This window comes from Oryctolagus cuniculus, chromosome 13 (assembly GCF_964237555.1).
Source record: "Oryctolagus cuniculus chromosome 13, mOryCun1.1, whole genome shotgun sequence".
In the NCBI taxonomy this organism is placed as follows: domain Eukaryota; kingdom Metazoa; phylum Chordata; class Mammalia; order Lagomorpha; family Leporidae; genus Oryctolagus; species Oryctolagus cuniculus.
In genome coordinates, this window is record NC_091444.1 from 70,954,421 (window position 1) to 70,974,981 (window position 20,561).

The 20,561-nt window shown below is 46.6% G+C and overlaps 1 protein-coding gene across 1 annotated transcript in view; it reads right to left on the reverse strand.

Moving 5' to 3' along the window:
• DHTKD1 (dehydrogenase E1 and transketolase domain containing 1) overlaps positions 1–20,561 on the reverse strand; it is a 60,542-nt gene that overhangs the window by 27,039 nt on the left and 12,942 nt on the right. Inside the window, exons 2-7 of the mRNA XM_002717511.5 lie at positions 18,706–18,861; positions 13,296–13,507; positions 12,330–12,524; positions 9,052–9,321; positions 2,471–2,642; positions 807–1,005 (exon numbers count right to left, since the gene is read on the reverse strand). Coding sequence (XP_002717557.2) covers positions 807–1,005; positions 2,471–2,642; positions 9,052–9,321; positions 12,330–12,524; positions 13,296–13,507; positions 18,706–18,861 — 1,204 coding nt within the window. The remainder of the gene's footprint in view (positions 1–806; positions 1,006–2,470; positions 2,643–9,051; positions 9,322–12,329; positions 12,525–13,295; positions 13,508–18,705; positions 18,862–20,561) is intronic.

Below are 20,561 nucleotides of genomic sequence, written 5' to 3' on the forward strand. Positions count from 1 at the left end.
GTACTTTCTAGTACCCAGGAAAGGAATATTCTACATAACATGTTCCCTCTCCATCACATTAACCTGCTGAGTCAGCACTGCCCAACAGGAATGCAACGTAAGTCACCTGTGTAATTTAAAATTTTCTGACAGTCATGTTGGAAAAGGTAAAACCAAACAGTGGAATTAATTTTAACAATTATTTTATTTAAGTCAACATATACCCAACATTGTCATTTCAGTATTGGTATTAAAACTTTTGACATTTTATGTTATACCTGATATGCCAAGTTTTCGGTATCTGGTGTGTACAGTATAGTTAAGGCTTATCTCTATCAGGAATGGCTGCATTTCAAGTGTTCAATAGCTTCTTAATGGCTAGTGGCTTCCTTACCAGATAGCATAGTCCTAAACCTTCACTAAAATCCCTGGTGTTACCTCTCGCCAGGGCACAAAGCAGATCTCCAGTTCACAGAGGAGAATTCTGGAGGTTCTATTTCTGACCATGCCAATGTCCTACTAAGTAGCTTCTGGCAAGGCCTTGCCTAAAGCCCTCCCACCTAGGACTCCCCACCTGCTAAATGAGTTGTTAAGTTGCCCACCCTCTGGCCAAAGAGGAAACACATGGAGTTTGAAGAACATGGGGAGACCCCCAGTGTGACCATCCCATTTTTCTAAGCATTGTTCCAATGTTAGCCTTCAGAATTCCATGTCTTAGGCAAACCAGGGAAGTTGGTCTCACTCCCTGAGAGTATCTATTAAAGACGATGATAATGCAGTTGCTACGGGGGAGAGAGAGCATGTAAAATGAAGGTTTTTAATCAGACCTGATGATTTTGTACATGACCGGGTTGGTGAAGAAAGGCTCATCCAGCTCATTGTGGCCCCACTGCCTGTAGCACAGTAAATCAACAATCACATCCTTGCGGAATCGGCGCTGGTATTCAAAAGCCAGCCGGGTGGCACGCACTACTTCCTCTGGGCTGTCTCCGTTGACATGGATGATGGCGCAGCCCACAAGCTTTCCTGAAGTAAGGAAGACAGAGATGAAGTGGGCCAGTCAACCTGGAATGATGTCAGCCCCTCCCCACATCCCACTGCCTGCACGGGGAGACAGCTGGGAGTCCGTCACAGGAAATTTGGCTTGGTTGCTAAGAATTTAAGCTTCAGGGTCCAGCTTTGTAACTTTTTTTTTTTTTTTTTTTTTTGACAGGCAGAGTGGACAGTGAGAGAGAGACACAGAGAGAAAGGTCTTCCTTTTGCCATTGGTTCACCCTCCAATGGCCGCTGTGGCCCGGCCGGCGCGCTGCGGCCGGCGCACCACACTGATCTGATGGCAGGAGCCAGGTGCCTCCTCCTGGTCTCCCATGGGGTGCAGAACCCAAGCACTAGGGCCATCCTCTACTGCACTCCCTGGCCACAGCAGAGAGCTGGCCTGGAAGAGAGGCAACCGGGACAGAATCCAGCGCCCCAACCGGGACTAGAACCCGGTGTGCCAGTGCCGCGAGGCGGAGGATTAGCTTAGTGAGCCGCGGCACTGGCTAGAATGCATTTTTAGTACCTCTGTTAGACTAACCACAAAGAACTCACAGACTACCCTAAAATTCATCCAGTCCAGGCACCAGTTGTAGAAACAGAATCATTCACAACAGGTGACAGTTCTTGCACCTGAGAAATAGGGAATAGATAACAGAAGTCCCACTTGGCTGTTGACCGCCAAGTTCCACAGGTTAGAATAAGTTGACTTTGACTCTTTCCACCTTATTTCTAACTAGATTCTTTTACCAAATTTAGTAGCTGAACATATTCTTTATGAATAAGATCATGGGCATTCCATGTCTGAATATCCTAAAGATAATTACTCTAGTAATTGTGTCGCTCTCTGATTTCTACCAGATCTTGGAACTGGTTACTGAAGTCATTTGAGATTGCACACCCTCAGTTCCATCCTGGCCTTATTTCCTTGCATTTAGAGATCACATTGAGGGGCCAACACCATGGCACAGTCGGTTAATCCTCCACCTGCAGCGCCAGCATCCCATATGGGCGCCAGTTCTAGTCCCGGCAGCCCCTCTTCCAATCCAGCTCTCTGCTGTGGCCTGGGAAAGCAGTAGAAAATGGCCCAAGTTCTTGGGCCCCTGCACCCACATGGAAGACCGGGAAGAAGCACTTGGCTCCTGGCTTTGGATTGGTGCAGCTCCAGCTGTTGCTGCCACCTGGGGAGTGAACCAATGGATAGAAGACCTTTCTCTCTATCTCTCCCTCTCACCATCTATAATTCTATCTCACAAATAAATAAATAAAATCTTTAAAAATAAATAAATAAAAAATAGAGATCACACATTGAGACTTTAAAAAGAATCAACTTGGCAACACCATGGGTGACTTCTGATCCAAAATTTAAAATGGCACGAGCAGTGAGGCTCATTTTGTGTATACCAGAAATTTCTTGTCTGACCCAGTAACATCAATGCCTCCCTGTGTTACTTACCAATGTCACTAGAGTACAAGGAAGACCTCCCTCTTTCTGCTGGAGTGGTGTAACCCAGCTGGTTATTGACAATCAAATGGACACTCCCGCCAATTCTGAAATGTGGGAGATTAGACAGTGTAAATGTCTCAGGAACAATCCCTTGACCACAGAAAGAAGCATCACCATGAACCTAAACCAAAGGGGAATGAAAAAGAGAAAAGAAAAGCAACACATGGGATTAAGAAATCTAGGTTTTCAGAATGAATTGTTTTAAAATACTACTAAGAATAAAACCCACCACCACCCTCTCACTACTTCCATGCCCTCCTAAAAACATAGAGGTTACAGGGTTTCGAGCAGGGTTAGTCTGATCTCAAAAGAGCTTTCAAAGATGCTAAACCAGTCCTTTTCTTTGTACAGCCACCATCAGCTAACTCCTTCCTTCCACCCCTACCCACTGCCTATTCTCATTACTTTAGGAAACATTCCAGTGTCTATATGGCAGGATCATGGACAGCAGGACTGCTGGAGGTGAAAAAAAAATAGCTTTTCCTAAAGAAAAACCAGCTCTAGGAAATCGCGTAGGAAAACAGTCTGCAAGACAAGAGGAATAATGTGCCACACTGAAATCTTCCTCTCCCCATTCTCCTCGTGCCCTGACAAAGAGGCTCAGGGAGCTCACATTGTTACGACAGCTAGGTAAATGTCAACCTAAGGTTAGCTAGGTAAATGTGTCTAAGAGGGACAGAAAAAAGGAGAATTTTTAAAGAAAACGAATTTAGGGGCCAGCGCTGTGGCGTAGTGGGTAAAGCAGCCGCCTGCAGTGCCGGCATCTCATATGGGCACTGGTTCAAGTCCTGGCTGCTCCATTTCCAACCCAGCTCTCTGCTATGGCCTGGGAAAGCCATTACAAGATGGCCCAAGTCCTTGTGCCCTTGCCCCCGTGAGAGAGACCCAGAAGAAGCTCCTGGCTCCTGGCTTCAGATCAGCACAGCTCCAGCTGTTGCAGCCAATTGGGGAGTGAACCAGTGGATCAAAGACCTCTCTCTCTGCCTCTCCTCCTCTCTCTGTGTAACTCTTTCAAATAAATAAATAAATAAATCTTTTAAAAAAAAGGAAATGAATTTATGTGCAATGGATTGAGGAAACAAGTCTGGAAAGCAGGACCCAGCTTCTTGTCTGTCTCGTTAGCCCAAAATGTCCTTGGCTGTCCTTTATCGAAAGGAACTCACTGAATTGAGGGAGCGATACAGCTGGCCCAACAAGGTTCTAATCAGTGGACTGAAGGAGTCATTTGCTCCTCCAATAGATAAGAAGCTTGACAGCCAGGACTGTCCAGAATGATTTGTTCAGGGGAATTCCACATCCAGAAATCCCCTACCCAGACCTTCCTAGAAGAGGGAGGAGGGGAGAAGAAACGGGGGACCCACACTCATTTCCATAAAAATTCCAGCCTAAATGAGACTGGGCTCCCAGTCCTTTACCGAGACACCAGCCTGGTCTAGGAGTCTCTGTCTTTACTTTTTGGTAAAACTTGGCTAAAATCACCCTCTTGTCTGCGTGTTGGCCTCATACTTTGTGGTTGATGGAACAAGTTTCCAGGGTTCAAATCAGTGGCAACAACAGAACTCAACCCTTGTTACCATGCTGAACAGAAAGGAGAGTGAAGTGACAGCAAAGACAAGGTGACAAGGGAGAAAAGATATCACACACAAGCGAACAGGAGACAGGAGGAAAACACAAAATATTATTATGAGTGAATATTGAAAATGTGCTACCCTTCCAGAACATCTGAAATCTGCTAGATAACAGTAGCTTCATAAAACCTCTTAGACACAGTGGTAGAGGAAACTTTTTTAAGAGGTTATTTATTGGAAAGGCAGAGTGAGAGAGAGAGAGATATTTTTCTATCTGCTGGTTTATTCCCCAAATGGGTACCACAGCCAGGTCTGAGCCAAGCTGAAGCCAGGAGCCAGGAACTCCATCCTGGTCTCTCACATAGGTGGCAGGGGCCCACCTCTGATGCCTTCTCAGGCACGTTAGCAGGAAGCTGGCTCAGACTAAAGCAGTTGCAACTACAGACTCCTGCTTAGGACAGAGATGCGGCCTTAGATACTCCTCTCCTTGTTCAATCCCTGTTGGTTCATTTTCTTGAAATAATGATCAAGTGTTTCCACATGAAAAAGAAGAGGAAGAGGAGGAGGAGGAGGGGAATGGAAAGGAGGGGAAGGAGGTATGGGACAGGGAGGAGGAAGAAGAAGAAAAAGAGGAGGAGGAGGAGTTGGCTAAAGTGGCACTCTGATGCCAGTGTTGCAAGCAGCCGCGTAACCCACTGCACCACAATTCTGGCCCTGAGGGTGAGGGTGAGGGTGAGGGTGAGGGTGAGGGTGAGGAGTGGGGAATTTTTTTTCTTGAGTTTAAAGTAAATAATGAGAGGGACCAGCATTGTGGCACTTTAGGTTAAGCCACTGCTTACAATGCCAGCATCCCATATCGCAGCAGCAGTTTGAGTCCCTGCTGCTCCACTTCCAATCCAGCTCCCTGCTAATGCACCTGGGAAAGCAGCAGATGATGACCCAAATACTTGGGCCCTTGCCATCCACATGGGAGACCCAGCTGGAGTTCTGGGCTGCTGGTTTTGGCCTGGCATGGCCTTGGCTATTGTAGCCATTTGGGGAGTGAACCAGCAGATAGACGATCTCTGTCTCACTGCCTTTCAAATGTGTGATTGTATAAATCACCTGTAAGTTCTGGTACTACACAGTAGCCAGTTAAAAAACCACTGAAGTACCTGGGTTCTATACCCAGTTCCACTCCTGGCTCAAGCTTCCTGCTAATGCAGATCCTGGGAGTTAGTGGTGATGATTCTAGTAATTCTAGGAATTCCTGCCATCCACTTGGAAGACCTAAATTGAGTTCATGGCTCCTAACTTTGGCCTGATCTTGTCCCAGCTCTGGCTGTTGCAGGCATTTGGGGGAGTAAACGAGCACCTAGGAGCACACTCTCTATGTTTATATCTGTTTATCTATCTGTCTCTGTCTCGTCCTCTCTGTTTCTCAAAATGAAAGTTTAAAAATTTATACTAAAATTTTACAAAATAAATAAAAAACAGCAAATTGCTTTTGATAAAAAAATGTATAATATCCAGCTGCACCAAAATCAAGGAGTTTCTGAAAAAAGAATGCTCTACACCCTTTGGTCCTGGGCTATGAGATTTCTTGTGGGGCAATGACACGGAGGAGACCAGTTCAGCAGCCTCTTCCACACCTTTCAAGTGTTAGAACAGAGGTGTGGCTTGTGTTACCTGATCACATCTCTAAGTCAGCAGAGAGAGAAGGAGAGAGAGAGAGAGAGGTCTTCCCCAGATGGCCACAATGGCTGGAGCTGAGCTGATCTGAAGCTAAGAGCCAGGAGCTTCTTCCAGGTCTCCCATACAGGTGCAGGGACCCGAGGACTTGGGCCATCCTCTACTGCTTTCCCAGGCCATCAGCAGGGTGCTATATCGGAAGTGGAGCAGCTGGGACTTGAACTGGCACTCATATGGAATACCGGCACTGCAGGTGGCGGCTTTACCAGCTACGTCACAGTGCTAGCCCCAAGATTGAGGGTCTTAAAACACGCACAAGGGGCCAGTGCTGTGGCACAGTAGGTTAACGCCCTGGCCTGAAGCACCAGCCTGGGCACTGGTTCGAGACCTAGCTGCTTCACTTCCAATCCAGCTCTCTTCTATGGCCTGGGAAAACTGTAAGAAGATGGCCCAAGTCCTTGGGCCCCTGCACCCACGTGGTAAACCCAGAAGAAGCTCCTGGCTCCTGGCTCCTGGCTTCAGATCAGCACAGCTCTGGCCATTGCAGACAATTGGGGAGTGAACCATCGGATGAAAGACATTCTCTCTCTCTCTCTCTCTCTCTCTCTCTCTGCTTCTCCTCTCTCTGTGTAACTCTGACTTTCAAATAAATAAATAAATCTTTAAAAAAATGCACAAAAGCTGGGCAAGGTGGAGGTGGATGCTCCTCAGTCAGACACATCAGGGGAGTTCTGACACACACACACAGGAGCAAAATTAAGAATTCACTTTCGGGTTGGGAGTTGTGGTGCAGCGTGTTAAGCCACTGCTTGAGACACTGGCATTCATATCAAAGCTCCAGTTCAAGTCCTGGGTGTTCTGCTTCTGATCCAGCCATCTGCTAATATTCATGGGAAGGCAACAGAAGAGTAAGTAACCCATGTGCAGGACTAAAAGGAGTTCCTGGCTCCTGACTCCCAGAAAGGGCCCTTATAGTCATCTGGGGAGTGAACCAGAAGACAGAAAATTCTCTCTCTTTGTATATGTGGTCTCTCTCCCTCTCTCTGTCACTCTGCCTTTCAAATAAGTAAATAAATATTTAAACAAATAAATAAAAGGGCCGGCGCCACAGCTCACTTGGCTAATCCTTCGCCTGCAGCACCGGCACCCCGGTTTCTAGTCCCGGTTAGGGTGCCGGATTCTGTCCTGGTTGCTCCTCTTCCAGTCCAGCTCTCTGCTGTGGCCCGGGGAAGGCAGTGGAGGATGGCCCAAGTGCTTGGGCCCTGCACCCGCATAGGAGACCAGGAGGAAGCACCTGGCTCCTGGCTTCTGATTGGCACAGCGGGCCGGCCACAGCGCGCCAGCTGTGGTGGCCATTTGGGGGGTGAACCAACGGAAAAAGGAAGACCTTTCTCTCTGTCTCTGTATCTCTCTCACTGTCTAACTCTGCCTGTCAAAAAATAAATAAATAAATAAATAGGAGGAATTCACTTTCATTCGGTCCAGGACTAAGATTTACTGACAACAGGTAGAAAAAGTAGCACTGTATCTCACCCACCATCTTTTGATGGGCTTCAGATTTGGACTCCCCATAAGAAATCAGAACCGTGTGCCGGAGCAAGGCAAGACACGCACAGACACAGCAGGGCAAGTTGCTGTTGGCACACAAAGTAGACAAACGAGGGCAGTCAACTTCTCATCCTTGTAAGAAAACATTTTCACCTCTTCCTGCACAAGTCAGTCTTAACATCAGTTTAGTACACACACACACACACACACACACACACACTGGATAAATGTGAACGACTAAAATAGTTGAGAATTAAGTCAGGTAAAAGGTAAAGAGAAAGTCTGGCTAACAATTTGAAGGCTGCTATTTAGAAATAACCATATCATAATCAAATCCAATTTTGTCTACCCTTGTTCATTCGCTGCCAGTTTCTGGCTCATGAAAAATGAACATGAATAGGATAAGGTAGCTTTGTATGCAAAGAATATTCTGTTATCTTATATATTTCTTATTTCTGTGGGGTTTGAAGACTTGATTACTGAAGACCACAATTAGTTATCCCCTCAATAGATAAAGGTTTGTACTGAAATGAATTTTCATAGAATAAAATCTGATGACTCACAGGCCAAATCTCTACAAGATACTTGTTGGAGTACCAAAACCTGGGGAGCAGGTGAAGAAAGAAATCCACTAATAATTTGCATTGTTTGTCTTAATGACAAAGGCCCTTGTTTTTAAACAAACAAGCAAAGTAAATATACACTTTATGCATTGTTAGATATATATCTAAAACACATGGTTTAGATGACCCTGCTTTCATTTCTTTCTTTCTTTCTTTCTTTCTTTCTTTCTTTCTTTCTTTCTTTCTTTCTTTCTTTCTTTCTTTCTTTCTTTTTCTTTTTTGATGAGAGGCAGAGTTACAGAGAGAATGCGAGGAACAGACAGAGAAAGAAGGAAGTCTTCCATTTGTTGGCTTACTCTCCGAATGACTGCAATAGCTGGAGCTGGACCAGGCCAAAACCAGGAGCCAGGGAGCTTCTTCCATGTCTCCCACGTGGGTGCAGGGGCCTCAGAACTTGGGCCATCCTCCGCTGCTTTCCCTGGGCACATTAGCAGGGAGCTGGATCAGAAGTGGAGCAGGCAGGACTCAAACAGGAGCCCATATGGACACTGGCCCTGCAGTGGCTTTATCCACTACACCATTGCACCGGCTTCAAGGACCTTGCTTTCAGAGAAGCAATGACATCCGTCCTCTTAGAAGTAGCAGTGCGGGCCAGTGTTTTGGCAGTGTGAACTGCTGAATATGGCAGCATCCCATGTGAGCACCAGTTCAAGTCCCAGCTGTACCACTTCTAGTCTGGCTCCCTCCTAATGTGCCTGGGAAAACAGCAGAAGATGGCCTGAGTGTTTGGGCCTCTGCACTTGCATGGAACAGCAGGATAGAGTTCCTATCTTCCACCTTTAGCCTAGTCCAGTCCCAGCTACTACAGCCATTTGGGGAGTTTACTAGCAGATGGAAGAGCTCTCTCTGTGTCTCTCCCTCTGACTCTGTAACCCTGCTTTTCAAGTAAATAAATATAAAAAAATACAACAACAACAAAAAAGTAGCAGTGATGCCCACAGATGTACCCTTCAATTAATCACAACTCAGTTGCTTTGGGACTGCAACTCACAACTGCTATTAACTTGTAAAAGTGACCCCAGAATCTTCAGTTCCCAATCTTGAATGCCTGCAATCTCCCTTCTGACGTCCCGACCCCAGCCTTCTTTCTCTGACCTCACTTCCTGGAAGTTATGAGTACCTGCAGGCAAATGACTTTGTCTCCAGGCCGAGCGGAACTGTCTGGAGAGTAGTCGCCATCTTGTCGGGACTGCTGCCTGCCCCGGGTTTTCCCAACAGCCACAGGATTCACAGCTTCGAGGTGCGATGGGTTGGGGAGCATTGTGACGTGGAGGGGACTGGGTGCGCCCAGGTCCAGGTCCACAGAGGATGTCAGGTGAGACAGGACATCTCCAATGGCTGAGAGACTTTCCGGAAACTCACTTAAGCCTCGCATTTTCCGGAACATCAACTGTTATGGGCATACACACACAAGGAAGAAGTCTTCTATCACAGCGGCGAGGAAGGGAGGACAAACTTCACATACATGCTTTTATAACAAATTGCTTGGAACTATTTAGGGAATTTCAGGATTAAGAGGTTCCAACAATTTTTTTTAGCAGATTTTCTTTCCTTCCTTCCCTCCTTCTTGCTTTTCATTTTATTTGAAAGGCAAAGAGACAGACACAGAGAGATCTTCCATCTGCTGGTTCATTCCCCTAATGCCCACAACAGCTGGGGTTCAGCCAGGCTGAAGTCGGGAGTCTGGAACTGGAACCACAGGGATGGCAGGGGCCCCACTGCTACCTGAGCAGTCACTGTTGCCACCTAGGGTGAGCGTTATCGGGAAGCTGGAATCTGTGGCAGAGCTAGGATTCGAACCCAGCCAATAAGGAGCACAGGCATCCCACGCAGTATCATAACCAGCGCATCAGATGTCTGCCAATACTTTTAAAGGGGATCTAACGTGAGAAAAATGCAAAAGTACCTATGGGTTGCAATCAACTTTTCTTAATCCACTTTTCTTAAACACACTTGCTAAAATATATTTATTACGGCGGGCTTTGGGTGTTGTAGTTAAGACACCACCTGGGGGCACACCCACATGCTCCCATGCCATATCAGACAGCATCTGGATTCAAGTCCTGGCTCCCCTCCTAATTCAGTTTCCAGCTAATGTGCACCCTGGGGAGCAGCAGGATGGCTCATATAGTTGGGATCGAGTGTCCAGGTTCTGGCCTTGTCCCAGCCATTGCGAGCATTCAGAGAGTGAACTAGCAGATGTGAGAGCTCTCTGTCTTTCTGTCTCTCTGCTTAAAAAAAAAAAAAAAAAAAAAAAAAAAAAAAAAAGTCTTAAAAATAATACATTTGTTTAAAAACCTTTGTAATATTCATTTCATTAGCGGTAAGGAGGAAACAAATAGAACAGAACGTAATCCCATTTATACAGGGGATAAGGTATACTACTCACCTCAAGTCAGACCTAAAGGCTTACATTGTCCAATTCCCCCCAAAATTCCTCTGCACATATTCCCCCACTCTATTGTCACAGTCTTCTGTGACATAGATGTTATTACCGATTTTGAAAATGAATAAACAAGGGAAGGCAAATCAACTGTTAAAGATCCTTGGTTAGTAAATAACAAAGCTGGGTCCCATAGCAAGGCATTTGACAAGAATATCTGATTATTTTAAATCATCCAAACTCTCAGAAAGACCCCAAAACTTCTCTAGCTTGCAAGAGCTTACTGATGTCTCCTACCTAAAGATAGGAGTATATATAGTCACCCAGTGTAGGGGTGGATGTGTATATACATGTGTGTGTCTCTGTGTGTGTGTTTCTTATAAACATGCAATTTAAAAAAAAATATATATTTTATCTATTTATCTGAAAGGCAGAGTTAGATAGAGGCAGAGGCAGAGACAGAGACAGAGATGTCTTCCATCTGCTGGTTCACTCCCCAAATGGCAGCAACGGCCGGAACTGGGCCGATCTGAAGCCAGGAGCCAGGAGCATCTTCCCGGTTTCCCACGCGGGAGCATGGGCCCAAGGACCCAGGCTGTCCTCCACTGCTTTCCCAGGCACACCAGCCAGGGGGCTAGATCAGAAGTAGGGCAGCTGGACTGGAACCAGTGCCCAGTTGGGATGCTGGAATAATAGGTGGTGGCTTTAACTGCTTATGCCATAGCACCAGCCCCTAAACATATAATTTACAACAAATTCTGCATCTTGGGGCAAATTTTGTCTAGAAGATTTAGGAAAAAAATCTTTGATCTAAGAATTTCAGCATGTATTTAAGCACATACCATCATCTGTCAACCTTTTCAGTCTGTCACATTCTATCTTTCTAAGATATGTGTCTCTTAAAAGCTGATTGGAGGGGCTGGTGCTGTGGTGTAGCAGGTAAAGCAACCTCCTGTGGTGCTGGCATCCCTTATAGGTGCCGGTTTGAGTCTCAGCTGCTCCGCCTCTGATCCAGCTCTCTGCTATGGCCTAGGAAAGCAGTAGAAGATGGCCCAAGTCCTTGGACCCCTGTACCCGTATGGAGACCTGGAAGAAGCTCCTGACTGGCTCAGCTCCAGCTGTTGTGGCCATTTGGGGAGTGAAACAGCAGATGGAAGATCTTTCTCTCTGTCTGTCTGTATGTCTCTGTCTCTGTAATGCTACCTCTCAAATAAATAATAATTCTTTAAAAAACAAGAAAAGCTGATTACCATCAGAACAAGTGAGGTATGGGTGATCATGGCAAAGACTGGCCCTTAGACACAACACCATGTATATTTTCTAATGGTATTAAATCTAAGATAGCCTTCCATGAGCTTCAACAGCCCTTTAACGTTTACAGTTGTTTTTAAATCCCCTGGATGAGAACAGTAGTGAGATTACCTATGCACCATGGTCAAAGCTTTGTTAAATATCAGGTCTCTCTAACGTTCCCTGACATGAAAATCTTCACTCCTGCCTCTCAAACCTTTGAGAAATTTACAAAGCAGCTGAGCTGGACTGAACAGGAACACCAAGATCCAACTGCTTTTAAAAGCACTCACTCATTTGTGTGGCCTGTTGAAATGACAATGTATTATTGGTTTCTAGTACAGTCTGTTATTGACTCTGCACATAAATGGACCTGTGTCTTCCTGGAAGGCAAAATTGCAAAGATCTTTGCGTTCATTTGAACAATTTGTATTAAATGAAAAGCAGACTCCAGCGAACAGAATTCAACCATTCACATCATCCTTGAGGACACCAAATAACCTCTAACTTCGAGAGAGTTAGAGAGGAGAGAGAATAAGGATACACAGCAAGTCAACCTAAATAGCAGGTCCAACTGTCAACATCAAGTTCTGTCAATCAACTAAACTACTCCCTGGACCAAGCACTCTTAGGCTTTCAAGAAGGAATGGTTATTGTGTTCATCAGTTTGATCCTGAAACAGTCAACTGTACAGTGCTGGTAAGAGACACAGGAAACAGCCTTACCTCTGGAGGGAACTGCAGAAGGCCGGTCAGTAGATTGAGCCTCCCTCTGTGGGGCATCCCAATAATGACATCGCTTATCCCACTGTAGGCCGCCATTTTCAGCAGCTCATGGAAAAAGCCCATCATGCTTTCAGCCCCTTCGCCTCCATACCGCTTCACCGTGGCAAACTTGGTGGCCAAAAAGTGGTCAAACTCCTATGGAACATCACGCCAGACATGAGCTGCCAGCAGATGGCCTGCTACCCGGGTGAAAGGCAGACAAGGTTATGTGTGCTGTGAGAGGGCTCCACACTACTCCAGTAGCTGCTGCACTGCCCTTCCACTACCTGGAGGAGAGGAAGGCAGAAGCAACGGGGCAAAGCTCTGCCATGGACCCTGGATGGCAGCAGGGGCCGCCAAGAGGAGAACCCGAGTGGGAGAATCACGTAGCCCCAGAGGAAGGCCCTCAGGATGAGCATTCCCCTAGACCAGGGGCCAGGCCTTGGATTCCTCCTGCCCTTCCCAGTACTGCAGTCCTAGTTAATAGGGTCACAAACCATCCAACCACCCGGACTCTAGGGAAGAGGCTTCTGGTCATCTTGACAGGCCCGAGTCCTCACCACAGCCCAGGTAGAGATTCAGATCCCCTGACTGTATCCATCATAGTCTTCCATCTCTTCCAATAATAAAGAGAAGTGAGATCTGAAGGATTGTGTCATTTATATACAGAGCATATAAATATATGAAAAGTATTTTAATGCTACAGAGAACCACAATAGCTTGATTGTTTAATGGTGATCCACTTTCTTTCTTTTTTTTTTTTTTTTTTCTGTTCAGGATAAAGTGGAGATTATCATATTGTTTGTCGTGTTGAGCCAATGGGTATAAGTGCAGAATTAATAGCTTCATTCCCTCGCTTCAGTAGTTACAGGTGTTTGTAGGAAATGAGCTGACCTAGTCCACTGATGCTACCTTCTGCTTTTGTACCTGAGATTCCAGCATTAGCTTTGACAGATGTTTTCGCTCTTCTGTGGTAAATGTTTCCTTGTTTAGCTCTTCAAACCTCTTGGAAAACCAGTCTTTCTCTTCCTGGCTTTGAAGTTGGGAGGTTTCAATAGAAATTTGCCCACAGTAGATTTCATTGAGATAGGCTAATACTTCCTCAAGGGAGGCCTCTTCCTTCCCCATGTTCAATAATCCTATGATAAAGAATCAAAAGGAACATTATAAAGAAAAATCAACCATATAGAAAATTAACTCAAAAACACATAAAAATAATTACCTCAGAGCATTTTTTTTTAAGATTTATTTATTTATTTGAAAGGCAGATTACAGAGAGGCAGAGGCAAAGAGAGAGAGAGAGAGAGAGAGAGAGAGAGAGAGGTCTTCCATCTGCTAGTTCATTCCCCAAATGGCTGGTGCTGGGCCAATCCAAGTCAGGAGCTTCTTCTGGGTCTCCCATGCAGGTACAGGGATCCACGCACTTAGGCAATCTTTTTTTTTTAGTTTTTAATTTTTTGGGGGAGGGGAACTTCCTACATTTTTAAAAAAAGATTTTATGTATTTATTTGAGAGGTAGAGTTGCAGACAGTGAGAAGCAGAGACAGAGAGAGAGGTCTTCCTTCCATTGGTTCACTCCCCAGATGACCGCAACAGCCACAGCTGCGCCGATCCAAAGCCAGGAGCCAGGTGCTTCTTCCAGATCTCCCATGTGGGTGTAGGCACCCAAGCACCTGGGCCATCCTCCACTGCCTTCCCAGGCCATAGCAGAAAGCTGGACTGGAAGAGGGGCAGCCGGGAGTAGAACAGGCAGCCATGCCAGCGCCTCAGGTAGAGGATTAATCTACTGTGCCACAATCTTTGCTGCTTTCCAAGGCCACAGAGAGCTGGATAGGAAGTGAAGCAACCAGATCTCAAACCGGCACCCATATGGGATGCCCGCACTGCAGGCGGCGGCTTTACCCACTATGCCAGAGCACCGGCCCCAGCAATTCATTATTAATAACTAGAGTCATGTTCAAAGCTTAACTAGATTTTAATTTTTTTTTAGATTTATATATTTATCAGGGATGGCACTGTGGTACAGCAGATAAGCTGCCACCTTCAACACTGGCATCCCATATGGTCACCAGTTAGAGTCCTGGCTGCTCCATTTCTGATCCAGGTCTTTGCTAATGTGCCTGGGAAAGCAGCGGAAGATGGCCCAAGTGTTTGAGCTACTGCACCCACATGGGAGACCCAGAAGAGGCTCCTGGCTTCATCCTGGCCCAGATATGGCTATTGTGGCCATCTGGGGAGTGAACCAAAAGATGGAAGATCTCTCTCTCTCTCCCTCTCTCTCTCTGTAACTCTTTCAGTTAAATAAATAAACCTTTAAAAATATATATTTATTTACTTATTTGAAAGGCAAAGCTAGAGAGAGAGAGAGGGAGGGAGGGAGGGAGAGAGAGAGAAAGATCTTCCATCTGCTGCCTCACTCCTCAAATGGCCAGAGACAGGCCAGTCCAAAGCCAGGAGTCAGGAGCTTCTTCCAGGTCTCCCACATAGGTGCAGGGGCCCAAGGATCTGGGTTTTCTTCCACTGCTTTACCAGGCACATTAGTAGGAAGCCGGATCAGAAGCAGAACAGCTGGGACTTGAACAGCGCCCATAAGGGATGCAGGCACTGCAGACAGCAGCTTAACCTACTGTGCCTCAGCGCCAGCTCCTTGTCTAGATGTTTCAAAACCTAAAAACATGGTCAATAGTCATGAAGTAAGGACTAGAGTTGTGGCATAACGGTTTAAGCTGCTTCCTGTGACACCAGCATCCCATATGAGCACAGGTTCAAGCCCCAGCTGCTCCACTTCTGATCCAGCTCTGTGCTAACACATCTGAGATTACTGCTTCTGGCTAAAATCAAGTGTAATACACCCGAGAAATCAGTGGAGGAAGGCCCAAGTCCTTGGGCCCCTGCCTTATGTGGAAGACCTGAGTGAAGCTCCTGGCTCCTGGCGTTGGCATGGCCCAGTCCTGGCCATTGTGGCCATTTGGGGGAAAAAGAGTCACAAAGTAGCAAAACCAAGAGTTTTTACTTCAATTCAAGTTAAAATTCAAATTTTTCTTTTCATCTACTTTAATCCATATGTCCTTGGGCTGGCGATGTGGCTCACTTGGCTAATCCTCCACCTGCGGCACAAGCACCCCGGGTTCTAGTCCCACTTGGGATGCCGGGTACTAGTCCTGGTTGCTCCTCTTCCAGTCCAGCTCTCTGCTGTGGCCCGGGAGGGCAGAGGAGGATGGCCCAAGTGCTTGGGTTCCTGCACCCGCATGGGAGACCAGGAGGAAGTACCCGGCTCCTGGCTTCAGATCGGCGCAGCGCCGGCTGTGGCGGCCATTTGGAGAATGAACCAATGGAAGGAAGATCTTTGTCTCTCTCTCTCACTGTCTATAACTCTCTCTCTGTCTCTCTCACTGTCTAACTCTGCCTGGAAAAAAAATTAAAAATAAATAAATAAATCCATATGTCCTATCTTAATCTGAAGTATTTATGTACCAAAATGTTCAAGTCTTTTTAATATTGATAATGTAAGGTCTATCATTGAACAGTTAAAAATAAAGCAAAGTTAACAGCAAAGCAAGGAGGTCAGCATTGTGGTAGAGCAGGTTAAGCTGCCACCCGAGACAGCTGCATCAGCTCAAGTCCCTGCTACTCTGCCTCTAGTGCAGCTCCCTGCTAACGTCCTGGGAAAGCAGCAGAAGATGGCCCAAGTCCTTGGGCCCTTGCCACCTCCATGGGAGACCCAGAGGAGTGCCTGGCTCTTGGCATCAGCCAGGCCCGGCCCTGACCACTGTGGCCATTAGGGAAATGAACTAATGATGGAAAATCTCTCTCTCTGTAACTGCCCTTCTGATAAACAAAGATGCAAATCTTTTTTAAAAGGTATAGTTGGGGCTGGCACTATGGCATAGTAGGTAAAACTGCCGCCTGCATCCCATATGGGCACTGGTTCAAGCCCTGGTTGCTCCACTTCCAATCCAGCTCTCTGCTTTGGCCTGGGACAGCAGTGGAATATGGCCCAAGTGCTTGGGCCCTGCACTCTGGAAGACACTCCTGGTTCCTGGCTTCAGATCAGCTCAGCTCCAGCCACAGCAGCCATCTGGGAAGTGAATAAGCAGATGGAAGACCTCTCTCTCTCTCTCTCTGCCTCTGCCTCTCTGTAGCTCTTCCTTTCAAATAAATAAACAAATCTTTTTTTTTATAAAAAGGTAGTCATGTCTTCTGTTTTTTCTAAAAACAGAAATACAAAAGCAACACTTTAAGGTAAAAAGAAATCTCCCTGAAAGTCAAAGAAGGGGGAGGCTTGTGCACGGCCTGAGCTACACAGCAAACCTGCAACACAAGTTTAACCAACCAATATTTACTTATGTTACTTGTAGTTTCTCACAATATGATTTAGATGTTTGATATTGGTTAACAGGCAACTTATAAAAATTGTTCTGTATATTGCGTAAGTTCTCTGTGCCTCACTTTTTAATCTAGACAGTAGGCACATTCAAGGTCACTCAGAGGTTAGTCATGAAGATGTAGTGAGGAAAAAACAATCTGAATGTCCACCAATGGATGAATGAACAAAATATGGTATGGCCATTCAACTGAATATTATTAAGCCACATAAAGGAATGAAGTATTGATTTCATGGATTACCCTTGAAAACATTATGTGAGATGAAAGGAGCCAGACACAAAAGGCCACATGTGATTTATATGTAATGTCCACAATAGGTAATTCCACCATCACAGAAACTAGATTATCAGCTGCCAGGCAGTAGGGAGATGCAGGATGGCGAGCTATGGTGTTTCCTTTGGGGTGGTGGAAACATTCTGGAACTAGATTGATGGCTGCCTGCATTAAAGCATAACATGAGGGGATGGCATCGTTGGGCAGCAGGTTAAGCCATGACCTGCAGTGGTGGCATCCCATATGGGCACCAGTTCGAGTCCCAGCTGTTCTACTTCCAATCCAGTCCCCTGCTGGTGGCCTGGGAGAAGCTGCAGAGGATGGCCCAAGTGTTTGGTACCTTGCCACCCACATGGGAGACTCAGATGAAGCTCCTGGCTCCTGGCTTTGGCCTGGCTCACTGCTGGCCATTGCAGCCATCTTGGGGATGAATCAGTAGATGGAAGATCTCTCTCTCTCTCTCTCTCTCTCTGTAACTCTGATGTTCAAAGTAGAAAAATAAATGTTTAAAAAATAAAGAAAAGAAAAGAAAAAAAGTACAGCATAATGTAGGATCCCAAGATCATGACCGGCAGTCAAGGCCAAAGCTGGTTTCTTTTCTTTATTTTATTTTATTTTATTTTATTTTATTTTATTTTTTTCATTTTATTTGAAAGAGAGAGACAAACAGACAAAGATCCTCCACCTGCTAGCTCATTTCCCATGTACCTACAACTGCTAACATGGAGCCAGGCTGAGGACAGGAGACCAGACCTCAATCTGTTTCTCCTGTGGGTGGCAAGGACCCAAGTACTTGGGCCATTACATGTTGCCCCCTAAGGATGCACATTAGCAGGAAGCTGGAATTGAGAGCAAAGAAAATTCAAACACAGGCACTCTGATATGGGATGCAGGCATACTACACTGAAAGTTTACGGGGTGCCAAGTTTGTTTGTTTGTTTGTTTTTCAGTTCCCAGATTGGGGAAGAAAACAGATTAAGGGAGGGCAGGCTTTAGAACAGAAGCATACCTATGGCCAGCATTGTGGTGCAGCAGTTGTGCTGGGTCTCTGCTGCTCCACTTCCTATCCAACTCCCTGTTCATGAGCCTAGAAAGGCAGCAGAAGATGTTCCAAGTGCTTGGACCTCTGCCACCCACATAGAAAAGATCTTAATGGAGCTCCTGGCTCCTGGTTTTGGCCAGGCCCAATCCAGGCCATTGTGCTCATGCTCGCTCGCTCTCTCTCTCTCTCTCGCTCTCTCTTTCTCTCTGTCTCACCATTGCACTCTGCTCCTCTGCCTTTCCAATAAATAATTCTTAAAAAATGAAAGCCTGACAGCAGACTTGGGTTGTCTGCTGCCGTTAATTAATTCTCTGAGTCTCTACTTCTCCATCTGTAAAATACACAGGACAATAACTGCTCTCAGTAGCTGTGAGGAAGAATTCACATAATATGCACCAAGTGTCTGGCACTCACCAGGAGTCCAACATGCTTTTGAAAGTAGGGGAAGCAGGCCCTTGCCGAAGGCCATCCTACAGCCTCAACCTCACTCCTCCGGAGCGGCTGAACACAGCCCTCCCTGTCTTCCCACACCCTGCAGAAGCCTTGGCACCACGTCACTTCTTCAGGAAGAGAGAAAGGCACCCTCCTGGGACAGGCAGTTGTCTGTGCTCACCCCAGCAGCTCAGACTCCCCTACCTGTGGTGTTGAAGGGTCCCTGCAGTGTGTGCACCAGGGCTTGGATTTCAGGCACGTCATCCGGCAGCGCTTGTCCACTGAAGAGGGGGTTGATTTTGGCAGCTTTATGACCATGCTCGCAATAAACTGTCACCAACCTGGCAAGCCCATGATCAACTGCATGGTGGAGAAAGACAACATAAACAGTTTAGGAAATGCCCACCTTGTACAAGATTCAGCTTTGCAAAGAAGCCGTTGAGGCCTTGGATATATACAATTTTTTTTAAAAGATTTTTTGTTGTTGTTTGAAAGGCAAAGGAACAGAGAGAGAGAAGGAGAGTGAGAGACAGCGAGATCTTCCATCTGCTGGTTCACTCCCCAAATGGCTGCAACAGCTAGAGCTGAGCTAAACTGAAGCCAGGAGCCAGGAGCTTCATTCAGGCCTCCCAAGTGGGTGGCAGGGCAAAAGCACTTGGGTCATCTTCCACTGCTTTTCCTAGGACATTAGCAGGATCAGAAGTGGAGAAGCCGGGACATGAGCTGGTGCCCATATGGGATGCTGGCATCACAAGCAGTGGCTTTACCCACTACACAATGCCAGCCCCTACTATCCCTTTTGTGAACAAGTATTGCCATGGAAGGATTAGAGTCACATATACTCCTGAGTGAGTACTGGTATTCTACCTTCTGCCAAAGTGTACTTCTTTACTTGTCACAGGCTTAGTGAGAAAAGAAAAGTGAAGAATTGAATGTCTTGGATGTATATGTATCAACAAAGGAGTTGCCAGCGCCACCTTAGCTCAATAGGCTAATCCTCTGCCTGCGGCGCAGGCACCCCGGGTTCTAGTCCCGGTTGGGGCTCCGGATTCTGTCCCGGTTGCTCCTCTTCCAGTCCAGCTCTCTGCTATGGCCCAGGAGTGCAGTGGAGGATGGCCCAAGTCCTTGGGCCCTGCACCCGCATGGGAAACCAGGAGAAGTACCTGGCTCCTGCCTTCGGATCAGTGCGGGTGCGCCAGCCGTAGTGCACCAGCCGCAGTGGCCATTGGGGGGTGAACCAACGGAAAAGGAAGACCTTTCTCTCTCTCTCTCTCTCTCTCACTGTCCACTCTGCCTGTCAAAAAAACAAACAAAAAAAAGGAGTTAGGTGGGTCCATCTTGTGTCTAATAAATTAATCAAATCATCCCAGTAAACTAACCGGTTTTAAGAAGTTAGATATATGGATTGCTAAGGCATAGGGAGGAGGGTTGGGCTGGGGAAGGGCATTTAGCATAACAATTAAGATGCCTGAGTCCCGGCCGGCGCCGCGGCTCACTAGGCTAATCCTCCGCCTAGCGGCGCCGGCACACCGGGTTCTAGTCCCGGTTGGGGCGCCGGATTCTGTCCCGGTTGCCCCTCTTCCAGGCCAGCTCTCTGCTGTGGCCTGGGAGTGCAGTGGAGGATGGCCCAGGTGCTTGGGCCCTGCACCCCATGGGAGACCAGGAAAAGCACCTGGCTCCTGGCTCCTGCCATCGGATCAGCGCGGTGCGCCGGCCGCAGCGCTCTGGCCGCGGCGGCCATTGGAGGGTGAACCAACGGCAAAGGAAGACCTTTCTCTCTGTCTCTCTCTCTCTCACTGTCCACTCTGCCTGTCAAAAAAAAAAAAAAAAAAAGAAGATGCCTGAGTCCCAAATTCTGGCTCTTGACTCCAACTTTCCACTAACAGAAAATTTGCAAGGCAATAGTGATGAATCAAGTAATTGTGTTCCTTCTACCTACCACATGGGAGACCTAGATTCTCTTTTCTTTTTTTTTTTTTTTAAGATTTATTTTATTTATTTGAAAGAGTTAGAAAGGTAGAGCCAAAGAGAGAGAGGTCCTCTATCCACTGGTTCACTCC